This window comes from Ipomoea triloba, chromosome 13 (genome assembly GCF_003576645.1).
Source record: "Ipomoea triloba cultivar NCNSP0323 chromosome 13, ASM357664v1".
Classification (NCBI taxonomy): domain Eukaryota; kingdom Viridiplantae; phylum Streptophyta; class Magnoliopsida; order Solanales; family Convolvulaceae; genus Ipomoea; species Ipomoea triloba.
This window is the reverse complement of record NC_044928.1, coordinates 26,260,018-26,272,048: the sequence shown is the minus strand read 5'-3', so window position 1 is coordinate 26,272,048 and position 12,031 is coordinate 26,260,018. Positions and strand designations below refer to the sequence as shown.

The window sequence follows — 12,031 nt, the reverse complement described above, 5'->3', positions numbered from 1 at the left end:
CCCCCCACCTCCTACCCCCAAATTTTTATTTTTATTTTTTTAATTTCTTATTCTATAACAAGTCTATTTATGTGAGGATATTATATATCCATCATATCTGTATTAATATTCTTAAATAAACCTAAACTTAATGTGTGCATCAGACTATCGGCCAAGCCTACGATGATATGCAAAATCAAAATCAACAACTTTTGCAGCAAATCACTGAGAGGGATGACTATAACATTAAGGTAATAGCCAATTGAAACTGATCTGTATTTTGGTTGCATACTTCTGTTCCCTTGATATAATTCTTTTTGGTCCCATACTTCTGTTCCTTTTGATATAATTTTTTGTAGCTTTTATTATCTCCAGATTGAGTAATTTATGCAAAACATTGATCTATTGATAAATGTATTACAGATGGTTTATCAAATACAATATACTTTTTTTGTGCTCAATGGATTTCATGCTTCATGGACTACATGCATGCCCTAGGAGCACGTAATGTGGATGTTATTGTAGATAGATGATCTCTCTTCATTGTCTGAATTTACATATTAATCACAAAAAATCCCAAGGTAGTTGGTAGTATAGTTCTTCCTCAGTGTTAGGTCATCCCATATTTCTGTCAGAGGTTATGCTACGAAACTCTAGCACCACCTTATTGTATCTCCTTTCTTTTGCAGCTTGTTATGGAGGGAATCAGGGCAAGACAGCAGCAGGATGCTTTACTTAAGGAAAACCAAACCTTGGAGAAAGCGATTCAAGAAAACAAAGCAACTTGCAATTTCTATGAACTAAAAGCAGCCAGAATTGATGATCAGGTATATATATAGCCGTTTGTAGTACATCAAATAATTCTTGCTTTGTAGGGATTAATGGTACTGATGTTGCGTTGCAGTTAAGAACATGCTCAGACCAAGTCCAGAGGCTTGCGGAAGATAGAGTTCAGAATAGAGCTACTTTGGAAAGTTCTCAGAAGAGGTTAATAGATGTTAAAAAATCATCCCAGCAACAGCGGGAGGCACTTGAAGAGCTCCAGTCCAAGGTTGATAAAAGTCGAGTAGATCTTGCTGACCAGCAGATAGATCTAGAGAAAGAAAGGTAATTTAAGATTTAACAAGTTTCGTCTTTTTACTGTACAGTCTGCAACTAACAACCCATCTTTCCTTTCCCTTTCCCTTTTTGTCTCTATTTTGGTTCAATTAGATTTCAAAGGAAAAGGGCAGAAGAGGACGTAGAAGCTCTAAGGAGAAAGACTACACTCTTAAGGTCACAAATTGAGGGGTTATCTGTTATTGAAAAGCATCAACAGAAACTGAGGGAATACAAGGAAATACTCAACTGTAGTGTATGCCATGACAGGCGAAAGGAGGTATGAATCGAACATCGATCTTTATTTTTGCTCTATCTGCACAAGCTTTAACCTGTGTGACCTGTGGTGTATTTCCTGTGCAATATGGTTTCAGGTTGTCATCACAAAATGCTACCATCTGTTCTGTAATCCTTGCATCCTAAAAGTCATTGAAGCGCGCCATCGCAAATGCCCAGTTTGTGCTGCAAGCTTTGGAGCTAATGATGTGAAGCCTGTTTATATATGATTATGCTGTCATTTTAGAACATCTGTTCTTCCTACTTATAATATGCTTCCTTGTTTTTAGTTGCAAAGAATGGATTTACAGGCTTTCTAGCCTGACGTTTGGATTTGTTTAGTAGTTTATCTAGTAGACTAGTTTTTTCTCATCCAATATAAATTTATGGGCCATTTTGGTTCAAATTATATCACCTTGCACTATTCCAAAAACCACCAAAAATGCATTGATATGGATGCTAATACAATTATGATTGAAATGGGCAATTTTCAATAGGCAATGACAAAAATAAGAAGACATCATTATCTTTATTATTTTAAATAAATGACATCCTTTGCCCATCTCAATTAAAATTCTTTTGGCATTTTCTCTTCTCCTATATTTGTATTCATCATCTTCCACAACTATTTACTGCTTAGCAACTCCTTAAAGTTTCAACTCCAATCGTCCGTTCACAAGTCCATTGATCCTCCGGCGAAATATATATACAACCTCTCTCCTCCATCGCTCCGCCACCGTCGTCTATTCTCGTATGCATACACAGATATAGAGAGATAAAAAGTGTGAATTCGTAGAGAGGAAGAACAATCTGGGATTCACATATATACAACTAAACGTCATTGTTACTTCATTATGAGATGTTAGATCATGATTATGCTAATAGTTTCAATTCGAAATGTTAATTACTGGGCTACCAGTTCTTCTCTTCTACCTTGGTCATCAAGCAATCTATCTATAAATAATAAATACCAACCACACAATCATCTCTCCAACCAGAAGCCAATAGATCAGAAAAATGAGCGACCACCACTCAGCTTGCCTACTGCTTTACCATTACGGTCACATGCGCAAATCTGTAAACATTTTGAAATTCGTCAATCTGGATGACCAGCCAGACCGCCACGCCTTTCACCACAATCCCCAAAACGACCTTGATCTCGAGCCCGCCTTTCCCGACCCCGAACTTTGTGTGGTTGGCTCGGCCGACGGTTTGGTCTGCTTCAATTCATTCTCTCGAACCGACTTAGATTCCGTGTACATATGCAACCCCACAACTCGAGAATACGTCAAGCTCCCCAAGGCCCACGGCGATCGGGTGTACCCGAATCTAGTCGGGTACGGGTTTGGCGCCACTCCATTAACAAACACCTTCAAGGTTGTGAGGATTTATCAGGAGAAAATCCTTGTTCAATCCGGATCTGATTATTACAAGTCCGATCTTCAAGTTTACACTCTAGGAGGGGCCGGATCGTGGAGGAGCGCCGGCGGCATCAATTGCTGCTTCGGTTGCCGGGAGTTCGGCCAGAGTCTCGACGGAAAACTCCACTGGCTTGTCACCGATGTAAATGGCGATGAACTTATCTGCTCTTTCGACCTCGAGAGCGAGACGATCCAAACGATTCCCTCGGCTCCTCCTCCTCCGGTGGTGCCGGAGGATGATTGGATCCGGAGGAGCATCGGCGTGCTCGGAAACTGTTTGTGTTTATGCGACAACACGGAGCGCACCAGCCTGGACATATGGGTGATGAAGGAGTACGGAAATGGCGATTCGTGGACTAAAGAATTTAGTATCGGCGCTCCGGAAGAATGGATGATGTTTGATGAGATGATCCATTTGGTGATGGATTTTAAGGACGGGGAGATGCTGTTCTTGTTCTGGAATGATATCTTGTTCTCCTATAACCCAGAGACGAAGAGCGTGACGAGAGTTGATGTGTGCGAGCCTTATTTCTCGGCTACCGTTCATGTCCCATCCTCCATTTCTCTGGAGACCATTTTTGGAGCTCAACAAGTCAAACAGATCAACCCCTCCTAGCCAATAACTTTTTTTTTTTTTTTAGTACTGTTACAATGTGTATCTGTTTATAATTACTTTCTTAACCTACTAAAGCAGTCAACAGTTACCTTCAGTGAGGCTTAAACTCACTCCCATCATTCACCACCGAGGCTCGAACTCATTCCCATAATTCATGTGGGAGTGTAAACCGAGAAAACCACAAAGTCTTTGGCCCTATCCAATAAGTATGTACTGGAAAAACTATAGCCTTGTTTCAGTTGTTAGTGGAGGGAAGGGAGAACTATGTAAAAACTATAGCCTTGTTTGGCAAGGGTTAGTATTAGAATCATATACAGAATTATTTATTTTTACACATTATCAATCTTGTAAGAAGCTTATTGAATTATAGATTAATCATTCTTATTATCTCAATCTTTTGTAGTTTTTTTTTCTTCCTTCATTTTTTCTATAGAGTTTACACCTATTTGGAAATTACATAATCTTAATATATTTGACAATATTAATTTTGAGAGAGTAACCCTTCAACCTATTTGGTTTGGCAATTTAGTCTGGAATTACAAAATTCCAGTTTGATTCTTAGCCTTCTTCATTTGATAGACAATTAAAAATGATCCCTTTTGCCTTTTGACACAACATTAATTGGTACTTAATAAGGATGCTTCTATTTTAATTTTTTTTCTTGAACTTTTTAGGTTGTGGTTCATTATATATGTATAGTAGTGTTCTATCCATGCAAATTTAAATAAAATTTTTAAAAAAATGAAATGATGTTAAAATATACAATATAATAATATAGTTGGATTTTCTATATATTTGAATAATAATTAAATTAATTATATTTAGAAATCAAAAGATATAATTTTAAATTTTTTTATGAGTAAATTTAGACTATAATTGAACATAATTACTAATATGATTGTTTAATTATGCAAATAATAATAATATTTAAATAATAAAAATGTTTCTTACCCTCATAATTTTTTCCTTCTAAATTTCCTTATAAATGATAATCATTGGGCGCTATGGATTGAACATCGAAGTTTCTTGGCATGTGGGTTCAGTATGTATGTAAGCAAATGTTATAATATAATTGGGGTAGTCCACTCTTTTTCAGCTAGTCCGGGCTGTTGGGCTAATCCATTTTTTTTTTCTTTTTGGGTTGGGTTTAAAAGGATTTAAAAACTTATGACATTGATTCAAAATAGGTCCGGTATAGGATAAATCACGGAAAAATACTACTCTCAAATTATACTCATAATTTCTACACCATCTCACAAAATTTGGATGTTGACATTTTTATTGGACATACAATATGAAAATAACTAATCATTATTTGTCATGTCTGGAAATAAAAGTGAGGGAGTAGAAATACAGTAAAACTCTAAATCACATTTGTTCTGGGGGATGGCTTCGATGACCGCCTTCCAATTTGATTCCAGACATACCTTACTAATGTTCCTTTCCTTGAGCAAAGAGAGTGCCTCCCGGCATGCCATGGCCTCCGGTTCTATTTAATTTAGAAGAGAGTTTTATGTGAATTTTGATATTAGACTCCCAATAATGATTTTTTTTTTGAGTACCCCAATAATGATTTATATTTCATTTCTTAGTTACATTTTTGAATTCTTATTTAATATTATATTTAGTATTTAGTATATCAAATTTATATATTTATTTGAAATTATTACTAAACACAAAGAATTTAAATTTAAAATAATTAAAAATAGTAAAGAAAATAAACATGGAAGATTTAGTTGGTACTTTGACTATAATGGATCATGGATGCATTAGTGGGATGAACCTAGGATATTTTTAAAATTTTGAAATTGAAATTAAATTTTGACAGTTGACACACACTACCCATAACCCAGCTAGCCGTCTTCTCATTTTTTCTTCCTCATTAAGTTTTTCCACACTCACATGCGTCTCATATACTCTATGTTTGGAGGGTTGAGATGAGAGTTGAATCCCTCCCTGGTTTGGTAGTAGTAGAATAAACCCTAGGAAAGTCATCTGCTGGATATGTACAGAGCAAATTTCATAGGTTTTGTGTTGGCCGTGGCGTCCAGCGCCTTCATTGGATCTAGCTTCATCATCAAGAAGAAAGGACTCCAAAGAGCCGGCGCCTCCGGCTCTCGAGCTAGTAAGTTCACTTTCTTCATATGAATTTATGTTAATTTTCTGACTATTACACATGCTTGCTCTGTTGCTCAGCTGTTTTTAATTCTTAGCTTAACTACATTTGACTATAATTTTGAAACTTTATTTTAAGGGGTTTTTTTTTTGGGTGTGTATATGCTGCTGTAGTGACATTCGGAAGATAAGGGTTGGAATTGTTGAGTGAACTTGAGTTAATACATTGTAGTGAAGGTGGTCTGAATTTTTTTTTTTTTTTTAAAATACTATTGACTCTCTTACAGTATCTCTTCATACGTACTTTCTCAACCTACTGAAGCACAACAAGCCAACGCCCCCAAACCTCTCACTTGGGAGGGCCACAGCTATGCCACATGACCACAAGGCCTTTGGCAGGTGGTCTGAATTTTAGAAAGCTATAATGCCAAATTTACTCATTGGATAGACTGTGAAGCATTCAAAGGGATTCTGCTTTTTAGAAGCTCTTTGGCAAGCAGTGGAGATTATAGAGTGACTTGACTGCTTGTCCGCTTGAAGTTGATAGATCATTAATAACTACATGAAAACCAGAGTTTTAGATGCGTAGAATGTCAACATACTTTTAGAGGAATATGTGTTCAGATCAAGCCCCATCATGGATCAGTTTCTGGCGTATTATGCAGCGATAGTTGAAATAGAGTAGTAAATGACACATTTGATCTTCATTTGTTGTTTATTTATTTATTTATTTCTTGCAACATAAATGATACACGCAGGGTGTGTGCTTATTCATCTGTAAGTTGTACATATTGAAGCAATTTAAAAATGTTTTATGTATTCACTTCTTTGGTGGCTGATTTGCTCATTAATTCAGGTACCGGAGGCTATGGTTATCTACGTGAGCCACTTTGGTGGATTGGAATGGTCACCAGTAAGTCTCTAATTCCTGAAAGTGGAAGGTATTGAAATCAGTACCGTTGAAACCTCCATTAAATATCCTAACCCTCCTCCCCATGTTCACAATTTTGCAGTGATTGTTGGAGAATTTGCCAACTTTGTAGCTTATATTTATGCACCAGCTGTACTTGTGACACCATTGGGTGCTCTAAGTATAATTGTTAGGTATTTCTGTCTGTCACCTATTATTTATGTATAATGACTATTTATATTTCAAGTGAATAATTTGGTATTCTGTTTGTGTCTTTGTCAGTGCTGTTCTAGCTCATTTCTTACTGAAGGAAAAATTGCAGAAATTGGGAGTAATAGGATGCATTTTATGCGTTATGGGTTCTACAGTCATTGTTCTTCATGCACCTGGAGAACATGCTATAAGTTCAGTGGATGAGATATGGGCTTTAGCTACACAACCGGGTGAGTTGATAGGTCTATTCTGCCATGTTAAGTTTAATTATGTAATAGATGTGTGAAATATTTCCCTTGATAATTGTCCATTTTCTTTCATGCAGCATTTCTTCTGTATGCTGCAGCATCAATGGCAATAGTATTGGTACTGGTGTTGTACTGTGAGCCTCGCTATGGGCAAACGAACATTATGGTCTATATTGGTATCTGTTCTATAGTAGGATCATTGACGGTTAGTGTTTTTTTTCATCTTGCAAGCTCTACTATCAAACCATTTGACAGTACTCAGAAAATGATGAAAAAACTGTAATAGTAATTAGTAAATTGAGAAGCTAGACCTTATGTTTTTAACTAGCATGCGTATGCCGTTTTGAGTTTATTCAATTTATTTGTAGGTTTTATGTTAGGAATAGTCTAGGTATGATTCCTTTTGCTTCTGTTTTATGTATGGCTTGCTGGAGTTTACGGTTTGGTTGCATTTCTTCTTGGAATATATATTGATACAATTTTTATTTTCCCTGTGTGCTTAAGGTATAAGTTTGAATAAACATTTAATACATCTACTTGTTTGATTTTTTTTATTTTCCCTATGCGCTTAAGGTATAAATATTTAAACCTATTTATGATATGAAAGGGAAATTATGTGTGAGTTAGAAGAAGGGTAGTTATTTTTTAATATGGAGTAACAATTATATGTCTGGAATGAAAGTTGACTCATTGTTCAGGTAATGAGCATCAAAGCGGTAGGCATTGCAATAAAACTTACTCTGGAAGGATCAAGTCAAGCTGCACACCTGCAGACATGGATTTTTGTAACGATTTCAGTTTTGTGTATAATCTCTCAGCTCAACTACTTAAATAAGGTCAATTTCTTCCTAAGCCTCATCATGTTTGCTTCCCTTTTATTCTCATTTATGTCTCTCAGGTGTTGGAAGGATTTGAAGTGTTTTTGGTGACCAAAATTAATAATGCGTCAACATTCTCTTATAAAACCTTCTATTATTTCAGAGATTAGTTTGTAGACCCCATTGTGACCCAGGTTTCTCGGTTACTTTGTTGCCTTAACATAAAAGTTCTCAGAACGGATGACTTAAAAGTCTCTATCCTTTCAGGCTTTGGACACATTTAAAACAGCCGTGGTTTCTCCAATATATTATGCGATGTTCACATCGCTTACAATTGTAGCCAGTGCCATAATGTTTAAGGTATCTTTCTAATTTGATACCTTGGAACCTGGAAACGTTGGCTTTACAATTTCAGATTCTAATTGTTTCTCTTTTTTCAGGACTGGTCTGGTCAGAGTGCTAGCAACATTATTTCAGTGCTTTGTGGGTTTTTGACTGTGCTTTCGGGTACAATGGTTCTTCACTGCACTAGAGACCCTGATCCTCCTCCCGGTACAGTACATTCACTTGTATACTAGATGCATAGCAGCTTTTTGTGCTAAAGATAGAACTTGTTCTTTGACCATTTTTTGAACACCATTTTGATTTAGCAATTCATATATGAAATATTAAAAATCTCCAAAAGTTATTCTGGAACTGCTGGTAAGCAAAGCATCCCCATGCCGTCATCATTCCCTTATATGTACATCCCGATTTTAAACACTATATGCTAAAATACTTCTTAAGAACTGAGGAGTTTGATAAATCGAAAAAGTTGGGAAAGCAACATGCTACAGTTTATGGCCTTTATTAGAGGGAGTGGGGAAGAATTTCTTGTTGACTTAGGTACTCTCCAAGATTGATGATATGATCTGATTTTAAGATTGAAGGGAATCCTTTCAAGAATTCAAGCATTTTATAACCTTAGATTTCATGAACAAATCTTGTACTGGTTTCTTGTGATCAATTCAAACAACTCCACTGCTGTCCTGTAAAATGGTTTTTGCAAATCTTCAATGGTTGATTAATTTGCTAATACTGTTGATGGATCGCAGATATGTACACACAAGTTTCTCCTCAAATATCATGGGTGGTCCGTGCCAATGGTGAGATTTGGAAGCAAAAAGACGATGATTTACATCCTGAGTTTGTGGCAATAATACGGCAGGATCATTTCAAGTAAGGCAAATAATTTCCAATAGTTGGAAGGGCTTGGCGTGGCTGAATTTCTGTCCTCTGCATTTGCATTAACGAGCACTGGCTATTTGAATTTGTTATCTCAGATTTCCGGGTTAGTGTCCTTTTGATTGAATTCACTGCTTTCAAGAGAGTGTTGTCGCCTATATCATCTTCCCTTCCATCACATTAGCTGCTCGAGGATCATTTTGTTTTTCATGTGCCTCATCTTTCATGGTTGTCACTTGTTATTTTTCAACAAAGGTGCCCATTCCAGGTTTGATAGACTGTTTTCCTAGATGTTAATCATGTTTTTCTGATTCATAGTCTTGTAATTCTTTCTGCATCAGGTCTGTGAATTTTCTGTAAAAAAATGTATTAGGTGTTGATATTAGCTAGCATTGTAAGAATGGTATTTATTCAATTGAGTGAAAAGAAAAGTGTTCTTTGCTTTAACTGTTTAACCCTTTTTTTTAGCATTATTACTAGTGTTTTACTCGCACTGAAAAAAAAAATGTTATTATGAATTTAAATAATTTTTTTTTAAATGAAAAGATGTTCAAATGTGCAATATAATAATGTAGTTGGACTTCCCATATATTTGGTCAACTATCTATTTTCATATCATACAAAATTAAAATAAAAATAATTGTGTATGGTTAACACTTAATATAGTTCCTAATCATGTATAAATTTAGACAAAATTTACCTAATTAAATTGATTTATTCCTAATTGTATTTCTTATATTTCTTATATATTATAATTCCAACATTAGAAACAGGAATTAAAAAATAAAAAAAATCAAATTAGCTATAATTGTAGAAACCTAATATAATGGAGCGTTTGGTTCATCTGAAATAAGAGTATTTGTATATATTTCTCTCATCAATTCACTACACACTGATCACATATATATACATCTAAGAATGGAGACAAATGGGGACACTTTTCCTGAAAATAATACACTAACTACACTCCTGGAAACACTCCAGGAAACACTCCAGATTTTGCTCCATAATATTTCACACTCCCCCTTAAGCTGGAGAATATAAATTATATACACCAAGCTTGTTACAAATATACTCAACTCTAGGAGCTCTAAGGGACTTAGTTAGGATATCAGCTAACTGATCAGCAGAATTGATGAAACTAGTTGTAATACATCCAAACACAATCTTTTCTCTGATGAAGTGGCAATCAATCTCGATGTGTTTGGTCCTTACATGAAAAACTGGATTTGAGGCGATATGTAGTGCTGCTTGGTATATCTCAACGAAAATATGCTTTGGACATATTAGAGGAAACAGGTATGCTTGATTGCAAACCAATTGATACTCCCATGGATCCTAACGTTAAGCTTGTTCCGGAACAAGGGAAGCCCTTTCCAGATCCAGGAAGATATCGAAGATTGGTTGGAAAATTGTTGTACTTAACAGTCACTCGTCCTGACATTTCTTTCGCAGTTAGCACTGTAAGTCAATTTTTGGCCTCTCCGTGTGATAGCCATTGGGATGCTGTCATTAGAATTTGGCGATACATCAAGAAGTCACCAGGAACCGGGGTGTTATACAAAGATCATGGAAATACAGAGATTATTGGGTATACTGATGCAGATTGGGCTGGGTGCCCTTGGGACAGAAAATCAACATCTGGGTACTGTGTTTTTCTTGGTGGCAACCTAATATCTTAGAGGAGTAAGAAGCAAAATGTGGTGGCTCGATCAAGTGCAGAGGCGGAATATCGGTCGATTGCCTTGGGAACATGTGAACTAATCTGGTTAAAGCATCTCTTGACTGAATTAAAATTCTGCATCAAAGGGCCTATGAAATTGATGTGCGACAATCAAGCAGCCTTTCATATTGCATCCAATCCCGTCTTTCATGAGAGAACAAAACACATCGAGATCGATTGCCATTTTGTTCGTGAAAAGATTGCATCCAGAGAAATTGTTACCTCATTTGTGGGTACAAATGATCAGTTGGCTGACATCTTCACCAAAGCTTTAAGAGGTCATAGAGTTGAATATTTATGTCACAGGCTTGGAGCTTTTGACATCCACGCTCCAGCTTGAAGGGGGGTGTTGAGATTCACTGTATTCTTATGTGCTTTTATTGGTATTTATTTGCTTTTATTAGTATTTATTTCCTAGATGACTGTTAGTATCCCTAGGTGCTGTTTGTATTCTTCTACAGCTTATATATATTGTTGTCAATGATTGTTTGTAAATCAAGTTCTAAGGAATATATCTCTTCCTCTTCAACAGAGATAATTCAATTTTCCAATTAATCTCCTATATCGTTCTCGATCAGGCAATGGCTCCCCCTGTCCTGGTAGCAGTTTTAACATTAGGATCCATTGGATTACCCACAGGTTTACAATCCAACATACCAGTCTCTTCTAAAATGTCCATAGCATAGTTTCTTTGAGAAATGACTATTCCACTGTCAGACTAGGCTACTTCAATTCCGAGAAAATACTTTAGCTTGCCTAAATCTTTGGCCTGGAACCGACTGAAAAGATACTCTTTCAATTGAGATATGTCATCTTGATCACTCCCTGTAATAACAATGTCTTGCACCAGCGTTGCCTACTGATACGACCCAAAACACCATAACAGACTCTCCCATTGCCAGTCGAGTAGGTAACAGATCTACTCGAAATCCTTATCCTATCTATAACTTCCTTTCACAAAAACGTTTGTCTCCATCATATATTGCCTTCATTACTCGTTTGTCAACTGTTTTTGTTCTAAACAATGTCAAGGAAGCATTAACTCATCCAGGGTGGACTCAGGCAATGGTTGATGAAATGGAAGCACTCCATTCTTCTGGAACTTGGGAATTAGTACCTTTACCTCCGGGTAAAACTGTGGTTGGTTATAGATGGGTATATAATGTGAAAGTTGGTCCAAATGGACAAGTTGATAGACTTAAAGCTCAACTTGTTGCTAAAGGATACACATAAGTTTTTGGCATTGATTACACGGACACCTTCTCACTGGTAGCCAAGATGACTTCTATCCGCCTCTTATTCTCAATTGCAGCCAATCGCCATTGGCCATTGTATTAGTTGGATATAAAGAATGCATTCTTACATGAAGATTTGAACGAGGAAGTATATA

General features: G+C 36.3%; 3 protein-coding genes across 4 annotated transcripts in view; all 3 read left to right on the top strand.

Annotated features, from left to right (window-relative positions):
* Positions 1-1,767, top strand: part of LOC116002878 (E3 ubiquitin-protein ligase BRE1-like 1) — a 10,572-nt gene extending 8,805 nt beyond the window's left edge. The window contains exons 15-19 of one of the 2 annotated variants that reach the window (XM_031243062.1): positions 144-230; positions 669-806; positions 884-1,086; positions 1,192-1,357; positions 1,452-1,767. In XM_031243062.1, coding sequence (XP_031098922.1) covers positions 144-230; positions 669-806; positions 884-1,086; positions 1,192-1,357; positions 1,452-1,583 — 726 coding nt within the window. In that variant the 3' untranslated portion in view covers positions 1,584-1,767. The remainder of the gene's footprint in view (positions 1-143; positions 231-668; positions 807-883; positions 1,087-1,191; positions 1,358-1,451) is intronic. The other variant, XM_031243063.1, reaches the window with a different exon arrangement.
* A 384-nt stretch (positions 1,768-2,151) lies between these two features.
* On the top strand, positions 2,152-3,783 carry LOC116002879 (F-box protein At3g07870-like). Its single transcript, XM_031243064.1, has one exon. It carries the CDS (start codon positions 2,371-2,373, stop codon positions 3,388-3,390), a length of 1,020 nt encoding a protein of 339 aa, XP_031098924.1. The 5' UTR covers positions 2,152-2,370; the 3' UTR covers positions 3,391-3,783.
* A 1,438-nt stretch (positions 3,784-5,221) lies between these two features.
* Positions 5,222-10,839, top strand: LOC116002747 (probable magnesium transporter NIPA6). The gene is made up of 10 exons (XM_031242913.1): positions 5,222-5,515; positions 6,362-6,418; positions 6,519-6,609; positions 6,698-6,858; positions 6,954-7,081; positions 7,575-7,712; positions 7,962-8,054; positions 8,135-8,246; positions 8,789-8,912; positions 9,017-10,839. The coding sequence occupies exons 1-10, from the start codon at positions 5,395-5,397 to the stop codon at positions 9,027-9,029; spliced, it is 1,038 nt and encodes a 345-aa protein (XP_031098773.1). The 5' UTR covers positions 5,222-5,394; the 3' UTR covers positions 9,030-10,839.
* Positions 10,840-12,031: the final 1,192 nt, after the last annotated feature.